The sequence below is a fragment of the Pipistrellus kuhlii genome, unplaced genomic scaffold (assembly GCF_014108245.1).
Source record: "Pipistrellus kuhlii isolate mPipKuh1 unplaced genomic scaffold, mPipKuh1.p scaffold_m20_p_4, whole genome shotgun sequence".
NCBI lineage: Eukaryota > Metazoa > Chordata > Mammalia > Chiroptera > Vespertilionidae > Pipistrellus > Pipistrellus kuhlii.
In genome coordinates this window covers 76,374,074-76,395,105 of record NW_023425540.1, presented here as the reverse complement: position 1 = coordinate 76,395,105, position 21,032 = coordinate 76,374,074, and the positions used below count along the sequence as shown (strand labels likewise).

The 21,032-nt window shown below is 49.2% G+C and overlaps 1 protein-coding gene and 1 long non-coding RNA gene across 10 annotated transcripts in view; one reads left to right on the top strand and one right to left on the bottom strand.

Moving 5' to 3' along the window:
• Positions 1-21,032, bottom strand: part of AUTS2 (activator of transcription and developmental regulator AUTS2) — a 1,013,113-nt gene that overhangs the window by 72,967 nt on the left and 919,114 nt on the right. For all 9 annotated transcript variants that reach the window (XM_045571222.1, XM_045571218.1, XM_045571221.1 and 6 more), the window contains exon 6: positions 13,576-13,627. In XM_045571222.1, the coding sequence (XP_045427178.1) occupies positions 13,576-13,627 (52 nt within the window). The remainder of the gene's footprint in view (positions 1-13,575; positions 13,628-21,032) is intronic.
• On the top strand, positions 629-7,262 carry LOC118703884. The gene is made up of 2 exons (XR_004983174.2): positions 629-907; positions 7,015-7,262. It is a non-coding gene; the product is annotated as an uncharacterized LOC118703884 (long non-coding RNA).

The following is a 21,032-nucleotide window of genomic DNA, read 5'->3' as shown; positions in this document are numbered from 1 at the left end:
ACACTTGCTAAGCCTTTGAGCTGATTCTCAATTCAGATAGTCACTGTTGGAGAAAGCACTTAAACCTGGGAAGCTTTAACAAACTTCGAATCCCCAAATGTGCCCCCAGGACCAGAAGCATCAGCACCCCCTAGTTAACTGTCAGAAGGAATCCAAGTTCATGAGCCTCTAGGTGGTGAGACCCAACAACCTGTGTCTTAGTAAGACTCCCCTCCCCCGAGCATTCTGATGCAGGCAAAAGTTTGACACCCCTCTTTGGGTGATGTCTATTATTGAGGGACCCCTAAAAAAGCTTTACTATTCAGGTGAACTTGATGAAACATCTTAGAAAATGTCAATTTTGGGGGGGGGGGACCACCCAGCTTCAGTATAATTTTATAGTCTTAGCATAATATTTGGCATAGAAGAGAAAATATTTTAAAACACTGCCATCCATGATTCTACAATCCTGGTAACTGCGGGTGAATTAGGAATCTACACGGTAGTTTGGCTGCCAGCTAGTTCCTGGTAGTCCCGGCACACTTGCTCTGTAGGTGTGCTCTGTGCTGGGATAACCCCGCTTACAGCTGGCAGGCGGGCACTGGTGAGGCAGGATCTGCCAACCAGGAACTAAACAGAGCAGTTTGTCTTTGAGAAGCGGTTGAGCAAGTTAGCTGGGCTGGTTACAGTGTAACACTGGCCCAAGGTCACGGTTCCAAACTCCATTTGGGACAGACGGCTTTGCTTTTTATTTTTAATACAGCCCTAAACACAGGCCTGGCTTCGGCCAGCCTCCTGGACATGAGGAGGCCTGGGCACCAGGGAAGAGAGCGAAGGACAGGAATCCAGGGTGAGGGGCAACTGAGTCCAGTGGTGGGTCCACGGTGCTTACTTTCAACAGCTCCGGTACATGTGATATTGAAAATAAGTAAGTAAAAACATGCCGGACAATGACCAGGCCTACTCCCTAATTGCTAAGGAGTCTGGATTTCTCCGAGTGATCCATGCATCATTTGAGCATTTACGAAAACCCCACTGTCTAAATGTCCTTCCTTACATCTAGATCGGCATCACCTGGAAGGCTTGTTCAAGGCAGACTGCTGGGCCACACCCCAGAGAGTCCGATTTGGGGGAATTTATACACCTAACAACAGCTCCTCACAGGATGCTGGTCTTGCTGGTCCAGGGGCCACACCGAAAGAAGCCCTAGTCTGGACCCAACCCTGCACCTGAATTCCAGGTAATCCATTCCTGTGAGTGGTGAGTTCTTACCAGCAGAGACTTGGCCTTTTTCACTAAAATGAAGTACTGGGCCAGGAAACCAAATCCATGACAATCAAGAAGATGAGGAGGGCACAGAGTGGAACTGGAAAAACCTTTAAGTGAATTCTGTAAGCCTCCTGTGCTGGGCACTGGACGGGCACCATGGCCTCAGCCCAGCCTCAAAAAGCTGGCACCGTATTTCTGCAGCTGGATCTCAGATGTGTCCTAAAGGAGTTAAAGACGGTGTGTGCGTGTGTGTGTGTGTGCATGCAAATGGTCGTGAGTACTTGAGATTCCTCTCTCCACAGTGCAGCCTTACCTGCCCACCAAACATGGCCCCCGTCACCCCGCCCTCCCCATTCCAGATGTCAGCAGCTCACCTGTACGGAAATGACAGCTGCTTGTCACGATCTACATGAGAGGCCTCACTCGCAGCAGTAACTAGCATGCCATTTCCAAGGCTGTCATTCTCTGGTGTCAGCAAACCCACTGTTCAAAGATTTGCTCTGACACGAAGCAGGCAGCGCTGTGACTGTTATTGCCGGGGACTCCTCTGTGCTCCGACACCGATGGCAGCTGCTCGGCGCCCAGGGTTTGTTTCACCCAATTATTTGTTTGTCACTTGCAAGCCCAGGGTGGCGGGCGGGAACTGTGGAGGTATTTTTGGCCTGATGCACAGGCAGAAAGCATAATGAGGCCCTCAGGTGAAGGTCTATTTTGTCAGCTGGGTGCTAGGATGATGTGCAGTGAGAAGCTGGAGTAGCAATTAGGATATTTGAATAAGATAAGATACCTGGCAAGATGCTGAGAAGGCTCCGAAAGTCAGCCTTAACTTTTAAAATGCCAGAAAATCCCTCCGAGTAGGCAGTTTTCAAGTTTGTCCTGGAGCTCACGGGGAAGGAGGAGGAGCAGGAGACGTCTGCTCAACCCAAGGGCCCTGAGGAGGGAAGTGGCTAAACCCAGCCCCGGCCTGATGAAGGCGTGCTCAGGCGAGAGGCCCTGGCCCAGCAAGAGTAATGGCCATTCGGGCACATATCCATTACCCAGGGTTGGTGAGGCCAGACTGGCACTGGATGGCCATCCTCTAGCCAGGTATCCCCAGCCGGCCTACTGAAGCCAGGAGTTCCCACTTCCCTGGGAGTCAAAATCAAATTGATCTGGTGTCTAACAGCTCGGGAAGAGGCCATTATACAGGGCAATATGGCCCCTACAGATAAGTGCAAAAAAACCCAAACCAAAACCCAAAAAGAACCCCCATAAAATTTATAAGCTAATATTCCACCAAAGCACACAGCAGCTGTGCCCCTGCATCTAATCCAGGAATCTGCCTCTGAGATGCTCAGTGTCTCCTCAGGGACGCTCTTCCTGTCTGCAGTTCAGTCTCGGAAAGAGAGGGAGGCAGAGGGACAAACCCAGTTCCCCTAAATAACACACAGTGGATCTGGCAACAACAAAATTTCACCGGCTCCTCCTTAGATCCATTCACAATTGTAGTTTGTGCCACTGCGTACGGAATGCCTAGACCAGGCGTCTTCAAACTGCGGCCCGCAGAGGAGTCTGATCCGGCCCGCCAGGTTTTTTGGGCAGTGAGCGCAGCCGAGGTGTTACAGTAGGAATTAGTAGTTCATATAGTCCGGCCCTCCAGCTCTCTGAGGGACCGTGATCTGGCCCCCACTTTAAAAAGTTTGAGGACCCCTGGCCCCTAGACACTCGAAGTCTTATCTCTTTTTCTTTACTCTGAAGCAAACTTTCCCCGGCATATATGAGAAGGCTGTGGATAAAGCCAAAATCCAGCGCACAGCACATATGGTATGGAGACAATGAGGTCGTCTACCTTCTGGCAGAAAACAAAGTAGGGAGTAAAAGGCTTCCATCAAGAAGGCCTGGATTAACCCGGAGGAAGCGGAGTCCTGATGAACCGCCTGGTGAAGGAGTGTGCTGACAGAGGAAGATGGATGGCGAGGTGGCGACATTCCCCACGTTATCTAGAATGGTCCACCCAGGCCTCACTTCCATTCACCTTGGTAAAACGAGTCACTCCATGGAAAAGGAAGCCACCTGGCAGCTTGCCCCTGGATGCTCTAAAGCAGGGCCTCGCTCTGGGAGTCTGGCCCCTTGGCCCCACCTGTATCTAACCTGTAGCAAAGCCCCTGAGGGAAGGGGTCAGTCATACACTTCAGTCAAGTACAAAGGAACCTGCACCCAAGTGCTTTATAGACATTTATGAAGCAGATAAAACACCTCTCAGAATGCAGACCAGCAGAGGAGGACTGTATTGTTATTCTTATTCTGGAGGTTCGGCCCTCACCGTGGGTATGCCCATTGTTAGAACCTGGTTCTCCCTTCCTCCCCACCTCTGGGACTCAGCCCCCTCTTACCTCTGGGACCTTCCTTACGGAGACGGAAGCTCCTGCACGGCAGAGGACCTTCCCCAGTCCCTGCTTGCTCACCAACTCCAGGACTGAAGTCAGCACTGGCCCCAAGGCACCGCTCCTCGCAAAGGCCAGTGCTCCCAGCCTCCCTCCCCGCTGTCTAGGAAAAGGCGGGCCTCTGTGCGAGCTTCAGCCTCTACAAGGACCCACAACACTCAAAGGAAAAGCAACCTCTGGCCTTTAGACCTGGATGGATTTTGGAGTCCCTCCAACTTCCCAACATTGCCAAAGAGGAAAACAAGCTCAGTGGGGTGAGCTGCCGGAGGGAGGTCACAGGGGGGAGAGGTCCCAGGTGGCCCGCCCGGACTCGAGCCTGGTCTGCTGTTACCGAACGCGGGCAGTGCTCACTGTGAGTGCCACAGGCCTTCGCCTCCTCGGGGCACGCTAACCCGACAAACGTTTAAGCCAACAACGAGAACTGGGAAACATGAAAAAAAAAAAAAAAAGGTGGTGGTGGGGGGTCCTGCTGATAGGCAATGCACAGAACTGTACAGCACTCCCCCAAATCTTCTCGTTAGCTTAAGTAACCAATTGAACAAAAATATCAGTTTTTCAGATGAGAAACTCCGAGGGGTAGGTTTGAGTCTAACAGGGAGCACAAGTTGGCAAATGTCCCAGCTCTCAGGAAGGGTGAACCTGCGGCAGCCTCCCGGCTCTGCCCCGTTTCTGGTCTGCTGATCCACAGGGCTCACCTGACATCAACTCTCCTCCTAATGAAGTCCTAAGGCAGTGGTCGGCAAACTCATCAGTCAACAGAGCCAAATATCAACAGTACAACGATGGCAATTTCTTTTGAGAGCCGAAAACCGACTTCTGCGCATGGGCCACCAAGTTTCAATCGCACTGTACGTGTGTGCCCGCACGTGGTATTTTGTGGAAGAGCCACACTCAAGGGACCAAAGGGCCACATGTGGCTCGCAAGCCGCTTTTGCTGACCACTGTCCTAAGGCCATTAAAAACATCAGTCAGCGACTTCTTTCCCATTACACCACTGAAAATGTCTCTTAAAAAAAAAAAAATTATTGATTTGTTACAGAGAGGAAGGGAGAGGAATAGAAAGTTAGAAACATCTATCAGCTGCCTCCTGCACCCACCCCACTGGGTATGTGCTCACAACCAAGGTATATGCCCTTGACTGGAATTGAACCTGGTACCTTTCAGTCTGCAAGCCAGACGCTCTATCCACTGAGCCAAACCAGTTTCGGCTAAAAATGTCTCTTTCTGAGTTTACACTCTTCATTTCCGGTTGTATGTGTAACATGTTCTGTCCATTGCTGTGTGTCCTGAGCCTGTTACGTACTTAGTGCATGACCGTATTTGTTGAAGGAAAGAGTAATTCCAACATGGCTTCCACTTTCTGCCCATTGAAGGAACAAATGGAATAAACAATGGCATTATTGACTTCACAGATGGCAAAGCTGACTTCAGAAGACCCCTTGTCAAACCAATGTTTATGGATAAAATTGACGAGTAAAGAGGTCCTACGAGTTTATCAGACCAATAAGGCCAGCCGAGGGCAGGCCACACTTGGAGCATCCACGATTGACACAAAATGAGGAATCGCATGGTTGGTCATTCTGGGAGAAGAGCTTCGCTATGGAAAAGCCTTCCCTGGCTATAAACAGATAATGAGAAAATGATGTAATGTTGGCTAAAATTAGGTTTTAGTGTTACTCTGCTGAGAGATGTGAAAGGTGATAGATAAGAGGGGGGAAATGTTTTCCAAGTGGCTTTTAGAGGCATCCAAATATAACCACCTCCCACATCAGTCTATTAACAGGCACACTTGAGACATTTCCCTCTTCAAAAGCACTCTTAGAAAAGCAATGATGTGCTCTCAACCCCTTCCTTTATAAGACAAGGTTTACGAGGGTCAGAGAGGATTGGAGGGCCCACAGAACACAGCTCCTTATTAACAGGCCCCTCCCATCTCAGCTCAGAACTGGGCCTCAGGCTTACATCACCAGTTGCTAAGGAGAGGCGCCCCTTTGAAAATTCTAAGTCATTTCTAATAAACTCAGGCTGAAAATTAAAGATCAGTCCACTCACTGGCACAGGAATGGGCATGGAGAATAGAAAGATGGAGACACATGATCTTATTAGAAGGTGAGAAAAATCAGAGATGCCTGAAGTTGATGCAGTAACCATGGCGATTTAGGCTGCACCTGCTCGGATAATGGTGGACCTTCTGGGATGCCAGAAGTGCTGGCTCAGACCCACCACCACCAAGAAAAGTTCTTCCCAACCTCCAGGGATCATAAAATACCTCGGGAAAAGCCCCAGGACTTGTTCTGGCCGTGAGGTGGTTGGACATGCCGCCTACCTACCACCTCCAAGCTGAGCCTTGAAGAGGCCCTGCTACGGTTCTGACCTGCTCTTCTCTCTCTGCCAAGCTGACTGCCAGGATGGGGGCAGCCCAGAGCTGGTCCCAGAGTAAAGGCAAGGCCCGCAGTGGGTCCGTGGCTGACCTATCACGATACCTTTGCTGCCACGGCCTCTGAGGCACAATGTGCAGCAGTGGATACAGAGACCCCACCTGCTGCGGAAGGCAAACACGCTGCTCAGGAGCCAGCCGGGGCCGCCCGCCTGGGGGGTACTGCTGACTACCGCGGAAGGGGCACAACCGGAACACGGAACCACCATATGATATGGGTTCTTCACCGTGCCATACCAGTGGCAGGATGTTTATTCTTCAACTCCTGGGGCTGCTGAGAGGCTTGCTCACATGGACACGTCACGTCGTCACGTCACATCACAGTGAACTGATGGGGTGCCTCACAAACTCAGGCTCCTTCCCACTCCTATCCACAGGTTCTGGACTTGGCAAGAAGTCACTTCTAGGAGGGGATCCAGAGGGACAGCCACCTATGGCCAGCGTTTCACTTGCAGGTTAGTAAGCACCTCCAGATACTAATGTATGGGCCACCCTGCACAGTCAGGCCTTAGAATGCCCTCTCCCAGTGATCCCAGGCTCGCTCAGCCACCCACGGAAGTCAGGTCTATAGGTTGGGTGTAGGTTACAGGGGAGCAGCACAGAACTCTGAATTCAGGCCAAATCCCCTGGTGAGTTCACTAAGAGGGTCTTTCATAGACAGCCATTTCTGCTTTTTTAAAAGCACAGACTGGGCAAGTGGTAAAACACGCTGATGGCCGCCCCAGGCTTATAAATCAAAGACAGCTGAGCAAAAAGTTCAGGCACCATGAAATTAATAAAATCACTGTTGCACCAGCTCCACCACAGGTCCAGGAATAAACCGGTAAAAATCCGAAATACTCGGAGATTGCTTGTGTGGGAATCAATCATCTCTCTGCTGAAATTTTCTGGCATTTCCTTTTACAGCATCTTCACTGAATTCATAATTCGCCAAAGCTGCTTCCTGAGACTGAGCATTGCTGGGCTGAGCAACCGAGACAAATTTTGATCGTTAAATAAATTCCAGGCAAGAGTATGTTTGACTTATGCACAGGAAAGTAGAGAATTCTTCTGTAAGCTGCAACACAATAGTGTTTTATCTTATCTGAGGAACTTATTGCCGCTCGCCTGTGTGTGTTTTACTGCCAAAATAAAATAAATTGAATCAGCTCACACATGATAACATGCTCCTTCCTAACTCATACTAATTGCCTGGCTAATTGATGTTTGTTGAACTTTCTCCATTTCATTGAGTGATTAGGTACAAAGCTAACAGTTGACATCTGTAGGCGCTTAACTGGCGTCTGTAATTACTGTTAATGTTAAATAATTGTTAGTTAATTGGAGTGGTAACTGACTGAATGGAATCCAGATTGTGAAGCAAAAAGAAACCTAGTTAAATAAACATACATTTTCAGAGAAAACAACATTTTTCTGCAGTTGTCAGAAACGAGAAATGATCCAGAGGCCCTGGGTTGTCCCAGCCTCCTCCGTGCAGGGAACTCTCCGGGCCTGGCATCACCAGTGAGGAGGCCCTTTGTCACTTAGCAGGCCCCGTGAAAGGCTCTCCACAACCGATCTGAGGTTTTCATTCCAACTGTCTCCTGTGAGTGTGTGTTCCTTTCGGAGACAACCAAACACTAAGTCATTTTGCTTAACCAAACAAAACCCTGGATATGAATGGCTTCGAGCTCTCTAGCTAATATGGCCAAGCGTGGAGAGAAGACTTCCAACAAAACAAGCCAAGAGCCTGGTCCCTGGGCTCAAAAGTGAAAATCATGCTGGCTTACGTCACTGGAGGAAGGAGTGTGCTACACTGTGATCCGCTCCTTCCGGTCTGGCCTAAGTTTTACCCGGAAAGGTGACGTCGCTGTCAAAGTTCTACTCAAAAGACACAATCAAGATCGACGTGAATGTTCAGAAAAATCTTCCACCCTCTGCCGAACATTCACATTCACCATCACAACTGCAGGCATGGGAGCCAATATTTACTCAGGGGCTCCTCCTTCCTCCCCAAATAATCCATAAGGTCAGGGAAAGACCAAGTAGTAGCTGATGAAAACATTAAAGGGAAACCCTTTCTCACAACTTGAGATATTTTTAGACCCTCACTGTGGCTTCACACTAACAGTACAAGGCATCTGTTTTCTCAGGGAATAATTCTATACAAAGGATTTGGTACATCTGAGCTTGGTTTCTATAGAAAGGTCAATTTCCATAAGAAAAGGAGCTGATTACGAGCTATTTGCAGTGGGCTAGAAGGAGGAGCTCAAGTACTCTAGTGTCTTTGTCTCCCATCAAGCACCAATTACCCTTCAATAGTATTTAATTCTCCACACATCAGAGGTATCTATCTCCTAAAGACCCCCCAAATCAGGGGTCTTCAAACTACGGCCCGCGGGCCACATGCGGCCCGCAGAGGAGTCTGATCCGGCCCGCCAGGTTTTTTGGGCAGTGAGCGCAGCCGAGGTGTTACAGTAGGAATTAGTACAATAGTTCATATAGTCCGGCCCTCCAGCTCTCTGAGGGACCGTGATTTGGCCCCCACTTTAAAAAGTTTGAGGACGCCTGCCCCAAATGATACAAAAAAAAAAAAAAAAAAAAATAAAAAGTCTAGAGAGAAAAAAAAATTAAAGAATGCATAACAGTCCAAGTTCCCCTTATTCAGGACATAAGACATTAGAAAAATGCAGCCAAGGACTCTTCATTCAGCACACTCGGAATGTGCTTGTCATGTCCCCCATGCAACCAAACCAAGACAGGAGAAGGAATTGTAAAATGGTCTCTAGATGTGCATTATGATGGGCTTTTAAACTCTAAATTAAAAAAAAAATTTAAAAAGCTATGCCATACTCAACAACTCCATTACTTCCACTTACATAGAAAGCGCAGAATTATTTTAGGGGAGGGTTTTCTTAGCTCAATGGTAGCCTTGGTGGTACTATAACTCAGCTTTTTGGTCACCAAAATAAGGGGTCCTCTCTTTGTGTCTAAACCTAATAAATGAGGTGAGATCTTTGCCATTAAAAAGACTCATTAGGTGCCCAGTTACTGAACCTCATCACACCAAGCAGGTGCATCTCTGGTAATACGTCTCTCACCTGCTCTCCTCCATTCTCAAGCAATTTTTCTTTTAGCCTGGTTTCCTTTCTGTGCTGCTGATAAAAGCACACCGTCAAAAACAACTGAAATCCGCAGTAACGTAAACGCTCTGACCTCATCTGTGTCCATGGACCCCCTCAGCACAAAATGACCCCAGGAAAGGCCAGGTGTGTCACCTGCAGCCTGGTAGGGCCTGGAAAGGGAAAAACCATCCTGGGGACAGTGATCTCCAGGTGGTCCCGGTGCCCCATCTGGTACCCACCACGGTGAGTGTCCACCAGAGCTCCCCCCTGGCCAACCATGAGGGTGGGTGGTGCTCCTTAGCTATTCACATCACAGCAGACTCTGGTACTCGAAGCAGGGGGAGCACAAACCAGGGGCTTCCTCCCTCCCTGGGTCATTCCCACCTCCGTGCTTCCGCTCCCTAACAGCTCACTCAGGAGGGTCCAGGGCTACCACGTGAGACACAGGGGAAGGTAAAGAAAGCGCGAGAAGGTCCTGATGTGAAGTACACCTTTTGGCCACCTCTCCTCCTCAGCTCACCCTGCCTGCAGGACAGATCCTGGACAAGAGGCCTCTGTGGCAAGAAGGGGCCTTTTTCCTTCCCCAACCTAGACCATGAGCACACATCTGGGCTGGCACATAAACAGAGGATGCCACAGACTATTCTCCTTCCTCCCACGGAGGGCTGCCCTGCTTTTCTTTCCTCCTCAGCTCTGCTCTGAAGCAATTTCAAAGTTTAAAGGAGATTAACTATCTTGGCCGGATGGTCACAGGCAGCAAAGGACTCACTTTCTGCATTTCTGTCTATATCTCAAAAGTGGCCAAAACGCCAGGTAGGCCCTCCGGTAAGTGAGAAAGGGTAATAACACACACACTGGCTGGCCATCCTGAACAGCTGGGGAGTTCCTTTACAGGAGAAACACTCCGGAATGGTGAGTGCGAGGTCCTGTTGCTTCTCTAGCAGTTCAACCAACTACACATGGACAAGAAACACGTCTTTCCTTGTGTGTTTCTGTCTCACTGAGAAAATTAATTTTTCCTTTGGCAGATGGTTGACTCACAGAGACAGAAGGATTCATAAAATTCACATGAACATCCTGTAAACGTTTAAACACACACTGATTAAATAAGGCAACCATGACCTTGATTACTAAAGTAAAACCTTTTTTTTTTTTTTTTTTTTTTTTTTAATGTCTACACCCCTAAGCCCTGCAATTTGGAGGCTCATCTTCCCCCCTCTCTGGACATGCTCAGTTCTCACTGGAATAGCGTGGGCCTGCGCAAGCACACACTGCTTAGTCCGTTTGTTTTTAAGATGGGAAATAAAAGGCAACAGAGGAAAGCAACGACTTGGAACACCTAAACACAAAACTTTTACCCGTTCTCTACTAAACTGGATGGACTCTACAACACAGAGAACATCAACATAAAACCAATGGGCAGAAGTAACAGGAAACCCATCCCCTGGACCTACTCTGCTTCCCAACTAAATGTTGGAAAACATCCCCACCAGAGACCTCAGGCCGTAGCAAAACCGGGAGCTTTGGCCATGGTTGGAAATTCTGACCTACAGAGGCTGCAGGATTTATTCGGGCTCACAAACAGATGGACAGGACCTGAGCCATGGCCTGCTGCTTCCGCCTGGAGCTCCATGCCCAGCATCCCAACATCAAAGCGGCTCCCCCAAGCCCCAACCATAATCAGTCTGTGAGATTAACACCGCCCTCCCACAGTGAGATTTTATGGCCCAAATCTGCCGCCACTGGGCTCAGCGGCATAATCGCAGCACCAGTTCAGAGCCAGGCTTCTCGAAGGCGGAGGAGCACTGTGGAACTCTGAGCTGGAGAGCTGGGGTGTAGCTCTAAACATCTGGAGGTGGAGAAATACACGTGTCAGCTTCCCTGCATGCTGGAGCTTTGAAGATTTTCCCAGTAGTGCTTGCTACCTGGTGTAAACTTGCCTTTTTCTTACAACGCTTTTTATTGCTCTTGGCTAAGAATACTGGACAGAGACAGGAGACCCGACTGGTAGGCAGGCAGGCAGGCTGCTTTGCAGGAGAACTTGAACTTGATGCGCATGAGGCTGACAATTCCTTGAAAGCCCTGTGGACCATCCATCAGTTGATGCTGCCACTACCTGGGGTGAAAACAGCCCCAAACCTGAAAGCACACAGAGGCTCTCTGCACCTGTCCTGAAGCCCTGGCTGGCATTATCACTGCACAATGAATCTCTTTTTGAAGTTGTTTTCCTGATGTTTAGTGGTTTGAATACTAATCCCCTTAACAAAACGGTCCCCTCCTTCCCCCTCCTTTCCTGCTCCCCTTAATCTCCTTCTCTCCAGGGAGGGGGGCGGGCACTGGACACCAGTCAGTCTGGTTGGCAGCACCTGGATTTGCATTGATTCCCTCTTCTTGTCATTCATGTTACCAACAGGAATTAGCATAAGGCATTAAGGGGGGAAACTCAGGAGGAGAAAAGAAAGACCATTTTGATGGAAATAAGGGGCAGAGGAATAATCTGCCATCAACTAAAATGCTTATTTGTGTATGGTTTCCCAAGCAAAGCTTAGAAAAAGCCTGTGTTGATTTTAGTGTACACAAAGAAACCTTAATCCTTTCAAGCCAACTAAATCACCCCAGAAAAGCAGCTCAGGAGAAAGGCACCCTGTCAGGGGGTGACTATTCACAACCAAATAGATGCCACAAATCACACTCTGTAAGTAAACACAAATAAGAATGTGGGAAACGTTTGATTGGGAAAGAGAGAGGGGGAGGGGGAGCAGGAGCAGGAGGGAGGGGGCAGAGGGGTCCCTCATCCATCACCCCCCACTTGCCCTGAAGAGAGCCTTTCAGCCCTGTGAGGGCAGCGAGGCCTGAATGCAGGTCTAGCAGCCCATTGTCACTCTAGTGCTCATCCCAGCGAGGGGAAACACATGCCAAAGCTTTATGCCAGCTGGCCGAAGTAAGACACGGTGACAAGGTGCGGGAGGTCCCGGGAGGGGCTGGGGAGGGTTGTCACTGAGACACAGAAGACCTCTTTTGCGTGACCTGGCATGCCTCAGTCTCCTCCTCCTCCTGTCACCCCACCCTCTTTCACACAGACACACCCCGCTGTCTACTGATCCCTCCCCTCAGCCAAACGAGCGGTAAACAATTATCCATTCTTACATAGGAGCACTGGATGCCGTGAACGGCACGTATCTTCTTTTACTGGGCTTTTAGCATTATGGTTAACAACACATTGATACAAACTTTCAGTCCATCAAAAATATACGATGAAATATAAAACTGGAACACTCCATTATGCAATAAAGAAGATAAAATTCAATATGACAATAATTCCGGGAGTAATAGCAAACACATAGGCATATACACCTCCAGGGAACTGTAAACATAATGTACTATTTAAAATTGCAGTTGGTTCCAATTCCAAAATAATCAGTGAGCTCAAAATAACCGAACTTGAAAATGTGTCTTTACCAGCTAGAAAAAATAAAATAAATAAATAAATAAATAAATAAATAAATAAATAAAATGCTAGCCCAGGCAATGACGGAATGCTGAAGTGGTTTCAAATTTCACTTTATGAAGGCCCAACTCTTGCACAGGCACTACCTAGTCTCTGCCAGGTAACACAGGAGGGATTCCCACCGAAAGCACACCTTCGTTTAGCAATTACCACGCAAGCACCTATATCTGATTCTATTATAAATCTAATTTATACACCTTTCAAATCATACACCTTTGCAAAGCCCGTGATTAGACACTCTTAAATTTCATTTTCCCCAGCAACACTGCTGCAATGAAAACTGCTCAGAAACCTATTTGCAATAATAGATAAGTTTTCCCTTAATGTACTGCTGTATCATTAGCCTCTCTAACTCTACATTGCGGTTTGGAAGAAATTAAAGGGATAGCACATATTTAGATTTTGCCCTCTTGCTCTTTTATTAACTTTATAGAAGGCCCTCAGCAAAGTAAGGCTTGGTTTATGACCACAATGCTGCGACTATAAACATCCACTGGTTATTAAGAGTCTGCAGTACAAATCGGCTCTTTATAGTTCTCCGACTGCTGGATAGTTGATAAGTAACAATAAAGTTAAAGCGTGTTGACTTTAATTTAATGCAGAAATCACATAAGTAGTAGTGATTTCTTACTCAAATCCATTGAGATAAGGATTCAAGGTATTCTTTAAAATAAACTGTAATGTATCACAAAAGAACACAGAGTCCATCTCAAGCAAAACCACAAAATATGAACAGTAGTTCCAGAATGAAAAACAAACAAAAAAAAAACCGTTGTTTTTTTATTCTTTCTTCCTAGGCAATGACAATAACACAAATATGAAAATACATAAATCATGGCTCAGCACTAATCTTACCTTTGTTTACAATAACGGTATTGAAGAGTTTTTCAGAGCTGGCATCTGATGCCTGGAAAACAAAAAGGGGGGGAAAAGTGTTATTATTGTCATTAATACAGTCACCATCATCATTACTATTTTTCTAAATCAATTTACTACGATTAAAAAAAGCCTAAGCGGGAAAGCAGCAATTCCCCCAACTTTCCATAAGGTGGTGCTAGTTGACTGCCTGAGAAAGATCTGCAGTGCAGTTATTTGCTGGAGGGGAAATCTGATTTCAAAAATGTGTCCTTATTAGACATATTATCTGTGCAAAACATATTTCTGAGATGATACACAAAGCGATTCAGCTCACTCACATAATGATTTTGCAATTTCGTTGACAGATCATTATTTTGGAAATGGTATTTTTTCATATTTGCACACATCCATTTTTCAATTTCCTTTCACAAACCACAAATGCCCATTATTTAATGCTAAGCCTTTCCTCACTTAAAAAGTGTCAATTAGCGCCCCCAGAAATTAATTTTTAAATATTCATCTGATGGCTCTAAGATCCCTATCCCTTATAGTAACCAGGATGACCTTGGTGTTAAAACCAAAGCAAGCTGACCTACTCCCACACCCTACACTGTACATGCCATCAGCATAATTTCCTTTGCATTTTCTAGAGACCATGTCTGCTAATTATTACTCTGGCTTGAGGAAAGTGAAATAGACCTGTTTACACAGCAAGAGTAAAGGCAATTTAAATTATACACTAATGTTCTGAGAAATAAACATGAAATCAGTTTGGAGGAAAATACTATCATGTTTTGGAAGCACTAAATATGTCTAGAACTTGAAAAATTAAAAATTAAGCACCCTCATTATATAATAGGAAGATGCATCTGAACTTAAAGTTACAAAGGCTATGTTACATTTATACTGTTTTGGCTACTCAATCCTTGCAAGAAACCACTTATTCTGTTTATAGAGATGGATGTTTGACGAAGCAAAGCATAGAATGCTGAATAAAGAAAGAAATATAGAGAACAGAGGAAAGGGAATCTGAGGTACAGCATATTCTGGCTTTTAGAGACAAAGAAGATATTCAATTTAATTTTTCCAGGTTATGTTGATGAAGATGAGAGAATGATTCCTGTGTACATGTAGGAACCATGTTCTGGTTCTTACAGCAAAGGATACAGGAAGACATAAAATATTTTTTTTGTTTTTGACTACTTTCCCCTTTATTTCATTCTAATCTCCCAACTGTAGTGGTGGTTCAGAAGATTAACAGATCAAGAAGAAAAAAAAAGAAGCTATGTGCAAAACAAGTGAAGTGCATACATATATAAACAGTTGAATAAATCATAGATAGACGTTTCCTCTTATTTTGCAGGAGTGATAAAAAAAAAATCCAAAGGCCTTCCTGAAATCTTAGACAAAATTGTGTATCACACTATCTTTTAATAAAAATAAACTGCCAAAAAAACTTGCATGGAGAGGGGAGATAAGATATGCATTAAACAGATCAAGAAGACTGGATTACAAAAGCAAAAATCATGGGAATAGTCTTGTTCAACTGTAACATTAAGAGAGATTTCTAGGAATCTGAATTTCCCAGATAAAAACTTAGAGATTCTTCAGTAATAAGTATCTCTTGATTCTAATTGGGATGGCCAGGTTACATTCATGGCTTAAAAAATTAAATTCCAGCTGGTATTTTTTAAAGGAAAAAAGTCTGTTAACTAAATCATTTCACCAGACTGAAATAACCCCTGCAGATTTAGGAACCACTTATTCCAATGAACCTTAACTGGCTCAGAAAAATATAAAAACAAATTGCTGCACCCCAAATGCCAAAAGCATTAGTAAGGAAAGGAAGTGGTTCCTGGTTGGGTTTTTGTTTGCATTTGGGTGTGTGTACAAGACGGAGAGGGAATAGGATGGCAGCTGGAGGTGAAGGTGAACAGGCCTCTGGCTGCCTTTCACACCCTCCTCGGGGCTGCCACCTTTGTCAGTTCCACTGGGCGACATGCAATCTCAAGTAGGTGGTTCAGGGAACTTAGGTCTGAAGCAAACTTCGATGTGATTACCTAGGATGCTCACTCCTAAGTTAAGATGGAAATAAGTCTTGAGGATATTCAGAGAGGCTTAGGAGGATACCTTCTCCTAAGAGCTTTTTGAACCCTTTAATTTTCTGACACGTTACAAAGCCTGAAAGGGTACTCTTGCAACTGGGGGAGGAGGAGTGTCTCAACAAGGCCTCAGAGAGAAAGGGATGGCCACGGGGCTTTGGCCGGTCAGAAAATGATTCCGGATCCCTTCCCTCTACCATACAGCTGGGTAAAACCTCGGCAGACCACTGCCCTGAAAGTCAGAAAGAGCTTCTTGGCCGAAGCCTTAACGTGGAAACTACAAGGAAATTCTTTGCTTTTCCGCCACAAACTTTCCAAATTCCACTTTATGCTTTTAAAGCATTTGTTCCAATTATTGGGCTCCTTAGGTTTTAATCTTTGGGACGTTTCGTTTTGTTTTTAGAAAAAAAAAATCTTCAATACCTTATTATATTACCTAGACCATTTTCCTGGCTGATTTTTTTTTAATCAGAAACGACAAATGGAAACGTGGTGAGCTGAGAGTTAGCAGAGGAGCCTTTTCTTCTCTCCCTCTTAACGCGGGGAACATTTACAACCTAAAGACCTTTATTTAGATTTTGCTCGCCATTTCGTTTCATCTCCCTCACTTGGGTTTGGAGGTTGAGGGCTTGAAGTGGCTACATTTAAAAATTGATACACCCCATCCCCCCCCCCCAAAAAAAAAGCTTTTTAGTTGCTTTTTTATTTAGAGGGAGACGCAGATTTGTTTTTTTTAATACTTAAAAATGACTAAACACCGTAGTTGTTTAGAGAAAAGTTGAATAAGTCAAACAGATTGGAGGAAGGAACACAGATAATAAGGAGTAAAAGGAATCAAAGCCTGTTAGTGCCGGAGACGGGTCGCAGCCGCCTGGCTTCGGGGTCCACCTCCTCCGGCCGAGGACCGGGGAGACGGCCCTGCGCGCGGGCAGCAAGAGGGACTTCTCAACAAGAGAAAGAAACCTCGTCGAAACTTAAGCGCGAGTTCTGTCCCCACGGCCGCCGCCGATCCGAGCCCAGATCCCCTTTCGCTTCCTCTCGGCACCGCGCGCGAGCCGGGATCCCGGCCCCGGCGCGGGGACCGGGGGGGAGCCCAGCGCCCAGGTCTCCGGCCCCAGCGGCCCCCGCCCCGGCCCGGGTCCGGCGGAGCCCCTGGGGCGGGGGAGGCGCTGGGGCGTCTCCCGCCTCCGGACCGACAGCGAAGCTCCCGCCGCCCGCCCGCGCCCCGCTCCCGGCCCGAGCCCGCCGGCCCGGAGGAAAGTACAAAGGCGGCGCCGGGCGGCGGAGGGAGCGCGGGGGAGGGGGGCGAGGAAGGGGCTCGGGCGCGCCGGCCGCGAGGAGCCGCCCAGCCACCCCGGCCCGCGGCGCTCGGCCGCCGCCAACAAAAGACCCCCGACCCCGCCGGCCGCCTCCCTCCAGATCGCGGGCGGCGGGCGAGGGGGCTGCGCCCCGATGGCAGCATTACCTGTTCGCAAAGGGTTAAGCGGTCCTGACAGCCCCAAGTTCATGGTTGGGTTCCCGAGCGGGGTTCACCGAGGGGGATCGGATCGTCCAGGACCGGGGCACAGCCGGCCACACGCGCGGAGAGAAAACGCCCCGCTCCGCCCGGGCTGCGTCCGCGATTCTCCCTCGTGCGGTCCTGGCGGAGTCTGGGGCGGACGGAGGAGTCAGATCCGTTCGGGGGCGCCGGCCTCGGGCGCCGGCAGCCGGCTCCGTGCGCACATCTGAGCGCGGCCGGGCCGGGCGGGCGGCGGCGGCGGCGGCGGGAGGGCGCGCACCGGCCCGCGGCCTCGGGGTCGCTCCGGGGCGCGCGGGGCCGGGGCCGCTGCGGAGACCGAGGAGCGTGCGGGGCGCGCGGGCGGGCGAGACGGCGAGGAGCGGCCCGAGCCGCGGCCGCGGCGCGCGGAGCTAAGAGCGAGGCGGCGGCGGCGGCGACAGGACAAAGGAGACCATGTGCGGAGGGAGGGAGGAGGGAGAGGGAGGAGGAGGAGGAGGAGGAGGGCGCACCGCGGCGGCGGCGGCGGCGGCGGCGGCTCCCAGGCGGCAGCCTCGGGCTCACCGGCTGCCGGCCCGCCTCTCCCGCAGCGCCGCGGGCCGCCCGGTCTCGGTCCCGCCGCCGCCGCGCCGGAGGGGGACGCTCCGGGAGTCTTTATTTTTGGCCGATTTCAGCGGCGCGGGCGCCAGGCGGGCTGCGCGGGACCGCCGGCGCCTCCCGGCCGGGCTGGCGGGCGGCGGCAGCGCCCGGGCTGGCTGGGCTCCGGCCCGCGCTCCGCTCGCCTGCCTCTCCCGCCGGCTGGCTCCCCGCTCAAGTGAACTCCATCGGCGGCCGGCGCCGCGGGCTCCCAGGCTGGACGGGCGTCGGGAAGGGGCGGCGGTGGCGGCACCGGGGCCCCAGGCTCCGGACTTCGCTCCCCGATTGCGCCGAGCGCGCCTCCGCCAGCCGCTCGCAGCCCTCGGAGCGGGACTTGCTCGGGGCGCGGAGCCGGAGCAGCCGGAGCGGCCGGTGCCGCCGCCCCTCCCCCGGCCCGCCCCGCGCGCCCCGCCCCTCGCGGCCCCTCCTCTCCGCCCGGCGCCGGGTCCGCCAGGCAGGGGCGCAGTCCCTGGGCGCGACAAAGACAGCTGTCGCTCCCCGCGGCCCCGCGGCCCCCGGGGCCCGAGGTCCCCAGGCCGCCTTCCTGGCAGAGACGCCTGGCAGGAACTGCAACTCCCCGAGCCTTCCCTGCCGCGGCGGCTTCCAATACCGCGCCGCAGCAGGGGAAGGCCCCTAGGCCCACAGCTTGGGGTGGAATGGCAACGAGGGCAGCCACATCCGCACAGAGCAAGCTCTCTAAGGCAAGAAAGTGATGTGTGTGAAACACGTGGCGCATAGTAGGTGCTCAATCCAAAATATTAAGTACATTGTTGAAAATGGAGGGGGGGGGGGGGCTGAGTCTAGTATGAGAACAAAAAGGTCTTAATCTCACCGCATCCCCGTCATGATCAAAGACCGAATGCAGTTGGTTAGGTCTTAAGGATAATTGAGCGCATGAGCTGGCCATTTACAAATCCTCCCCCACCCCCATTCTTCAAATCCACTAACAAAGTGAGGCCAATTGGTTCCCCCGGCATCCACCAGATGTAGGGAAAGGGATAAAGCAACGCCACAGCCTCACTACAGGGGCAGCAATTACCATTTTCCTAACATTTATCATCATTGTGTTCTTCGTGAAGGGCCTGCAGAGGGGGAGAGGGCGCTCACTGACCACAAACGGTTGTATTTCCCCCAGATATCCCACTTCTGCCCGGAGCATACCCAGCCCTCTTCTATCCAGCCCGGGAGCCCCTCCCCAGGCCCTGGCCTCCTTACTCACTGTCCAGACCACAGAGGCCCCTGGGCCATATGGGGGACGAGGAGATCCTCAGCAAACAACAGTTGCTGTGGTTTTTCCCAGCACAAGGGAAAGAGGAGAGGCCTGGAGAGCAAACTGGAAGGGTTCTGGGGTACAGAGTGGGCAAACCGGAGAGGAGTGGGGGGAGGGGAAGCTTGCAGTTCCTGATTTCCCTTCCAGGCCACCTCTACCTGGAGTGCAGCTGAGATGAGAGGAGAGGAACTGGATGGGGAGAGGTGCACGCCACATACCAATGACATGGAGGCTGGCTTAAAGCAGAAGGCCCCGTTCCCCGCCTCTTTGAAGTTGAACATCTGTCACTGTTTGATTTCATGGCACTCGTGAAACATACCTCAAGGAGAAAAATAGGGGTGGCTTGCTGTATGGCACACTGCTTTTTCTGGAACCTCCAAATACAATTAATTTGGGAAATAAAGGGGGTCTCGCCTGATGCCTTCTCCAACTGGTAGCCTCTCCATGGTCTTTCTTAAAACAATTTTTTTTTCAAAGGTAATAGATAGTAGAGAAAAATTTTTCTCTGACCCCAGAGAAGTCCGAAGAGAAGGTGCCTCGGCAGGTTTAAGTCTGGAGTTGGATTTTCCTATCGCTTATAAGATGTCGCAAAAGCCAGCTGAGGCCCTCCAGCCCGGGGCGTTCATTCTGAAGCTGCTACTGCAATACCCAGATAGCTCAGAGGCAAACATTAAATTTTCAAGAAAAGACATTAAAATGTTGTTTCTTTTGGAGCAATCGGAATGGGATGGTTTTCTTGTCTTGTTGCTCTAATAAAATCAATATTACAGGGAAGAAATTGCCAGCGCTCCTGCCAGGTCCCCCTCGGGGTAAACTAAGATGCACAAAAGGATGGGCAACTTAGACGACCATCTACAGCAACCACTGAGCCCTCTGAAGTGCTTTTCCCAGGCAGCATTTCTGACACTTAGCATGCCTCGCATTAGATTGTCATCTCTGATGATTAGGGATTAGACCACAGATGAAAGCCTGGGACAGATCTGCATGCGTCCCTCTATTTTGATGATCTGCAATCAGGAGGAAGGCAGAAACGCCAATAGCCAAGCCTCTAGAGAACCCACAGAATGCAGCTTCTGCGGCCTCCCCCCCCCCTTGCCCTGCTCACAGCCTGCATCCTGCACAGTCCACCACTGCCACTCTGCTTCATTTCTCAGCCTCTCACCACCTATGTGCAGGCCCTTCTGATTGGTTTCCAACTTGCCCTGTCCCCTCTCCTTTCTGGAAGGGAGGGCATCAGTGTCAAAACTGGAAAGGAACAGGCGCAGGACAGCATTAGAAATACAGAGAAGGAAGGCGGACAAAAAAATACATAAAAAAGGATACCTCCCACACTGGGAGACACAAAATCCTAGTCCAAGATTCGACTTTCTGACTTTCAAGAATCAAGAAGATTTATTATTCTTTTTCCTTGAGAAATGTAGCTTCCCTTTATTGGAATTTTAATCCAAAGATTATAAAGTCAAATGTCAGTAATATTCAGAAGGTTGAACATACCAGCACTAATGGCTTAATGTCACCCTCGGCTTCTGAACCAGGTTTAAGGAGATCAAGTCTTACAAAGTGGGGACCCGGACAAGAAGTAGACGGCAAGAATCTGGGCTCGGCGGCCTTCTCAGTGTTAGGCCAGTTACTTCAGAAACAAAACCAATTTCTGATACACCACCAAAGATCTCCGCCAAGTTTATGATTAACTAGCTGAAAGGTAAAACAAACATGTTCTCTTCCTTAAATCTCAAAATATATCTGAAGATAAAGATAAACCAGGTGTGATAACTAATGGAAGTTCTTCTAAACCCACCTAAAATGGCAGAGTTTTAAAGCTTAAAATGTGAGATTTGATCCAATTTGCCTAGTAAGTCACCACACAGAGACAACATTTTCTGCTAATTTTTTTTTTTTTTAACCAATGCTGGTCCTCTGTTTAGCATCATATAGAGAAAAAGTTCACTAT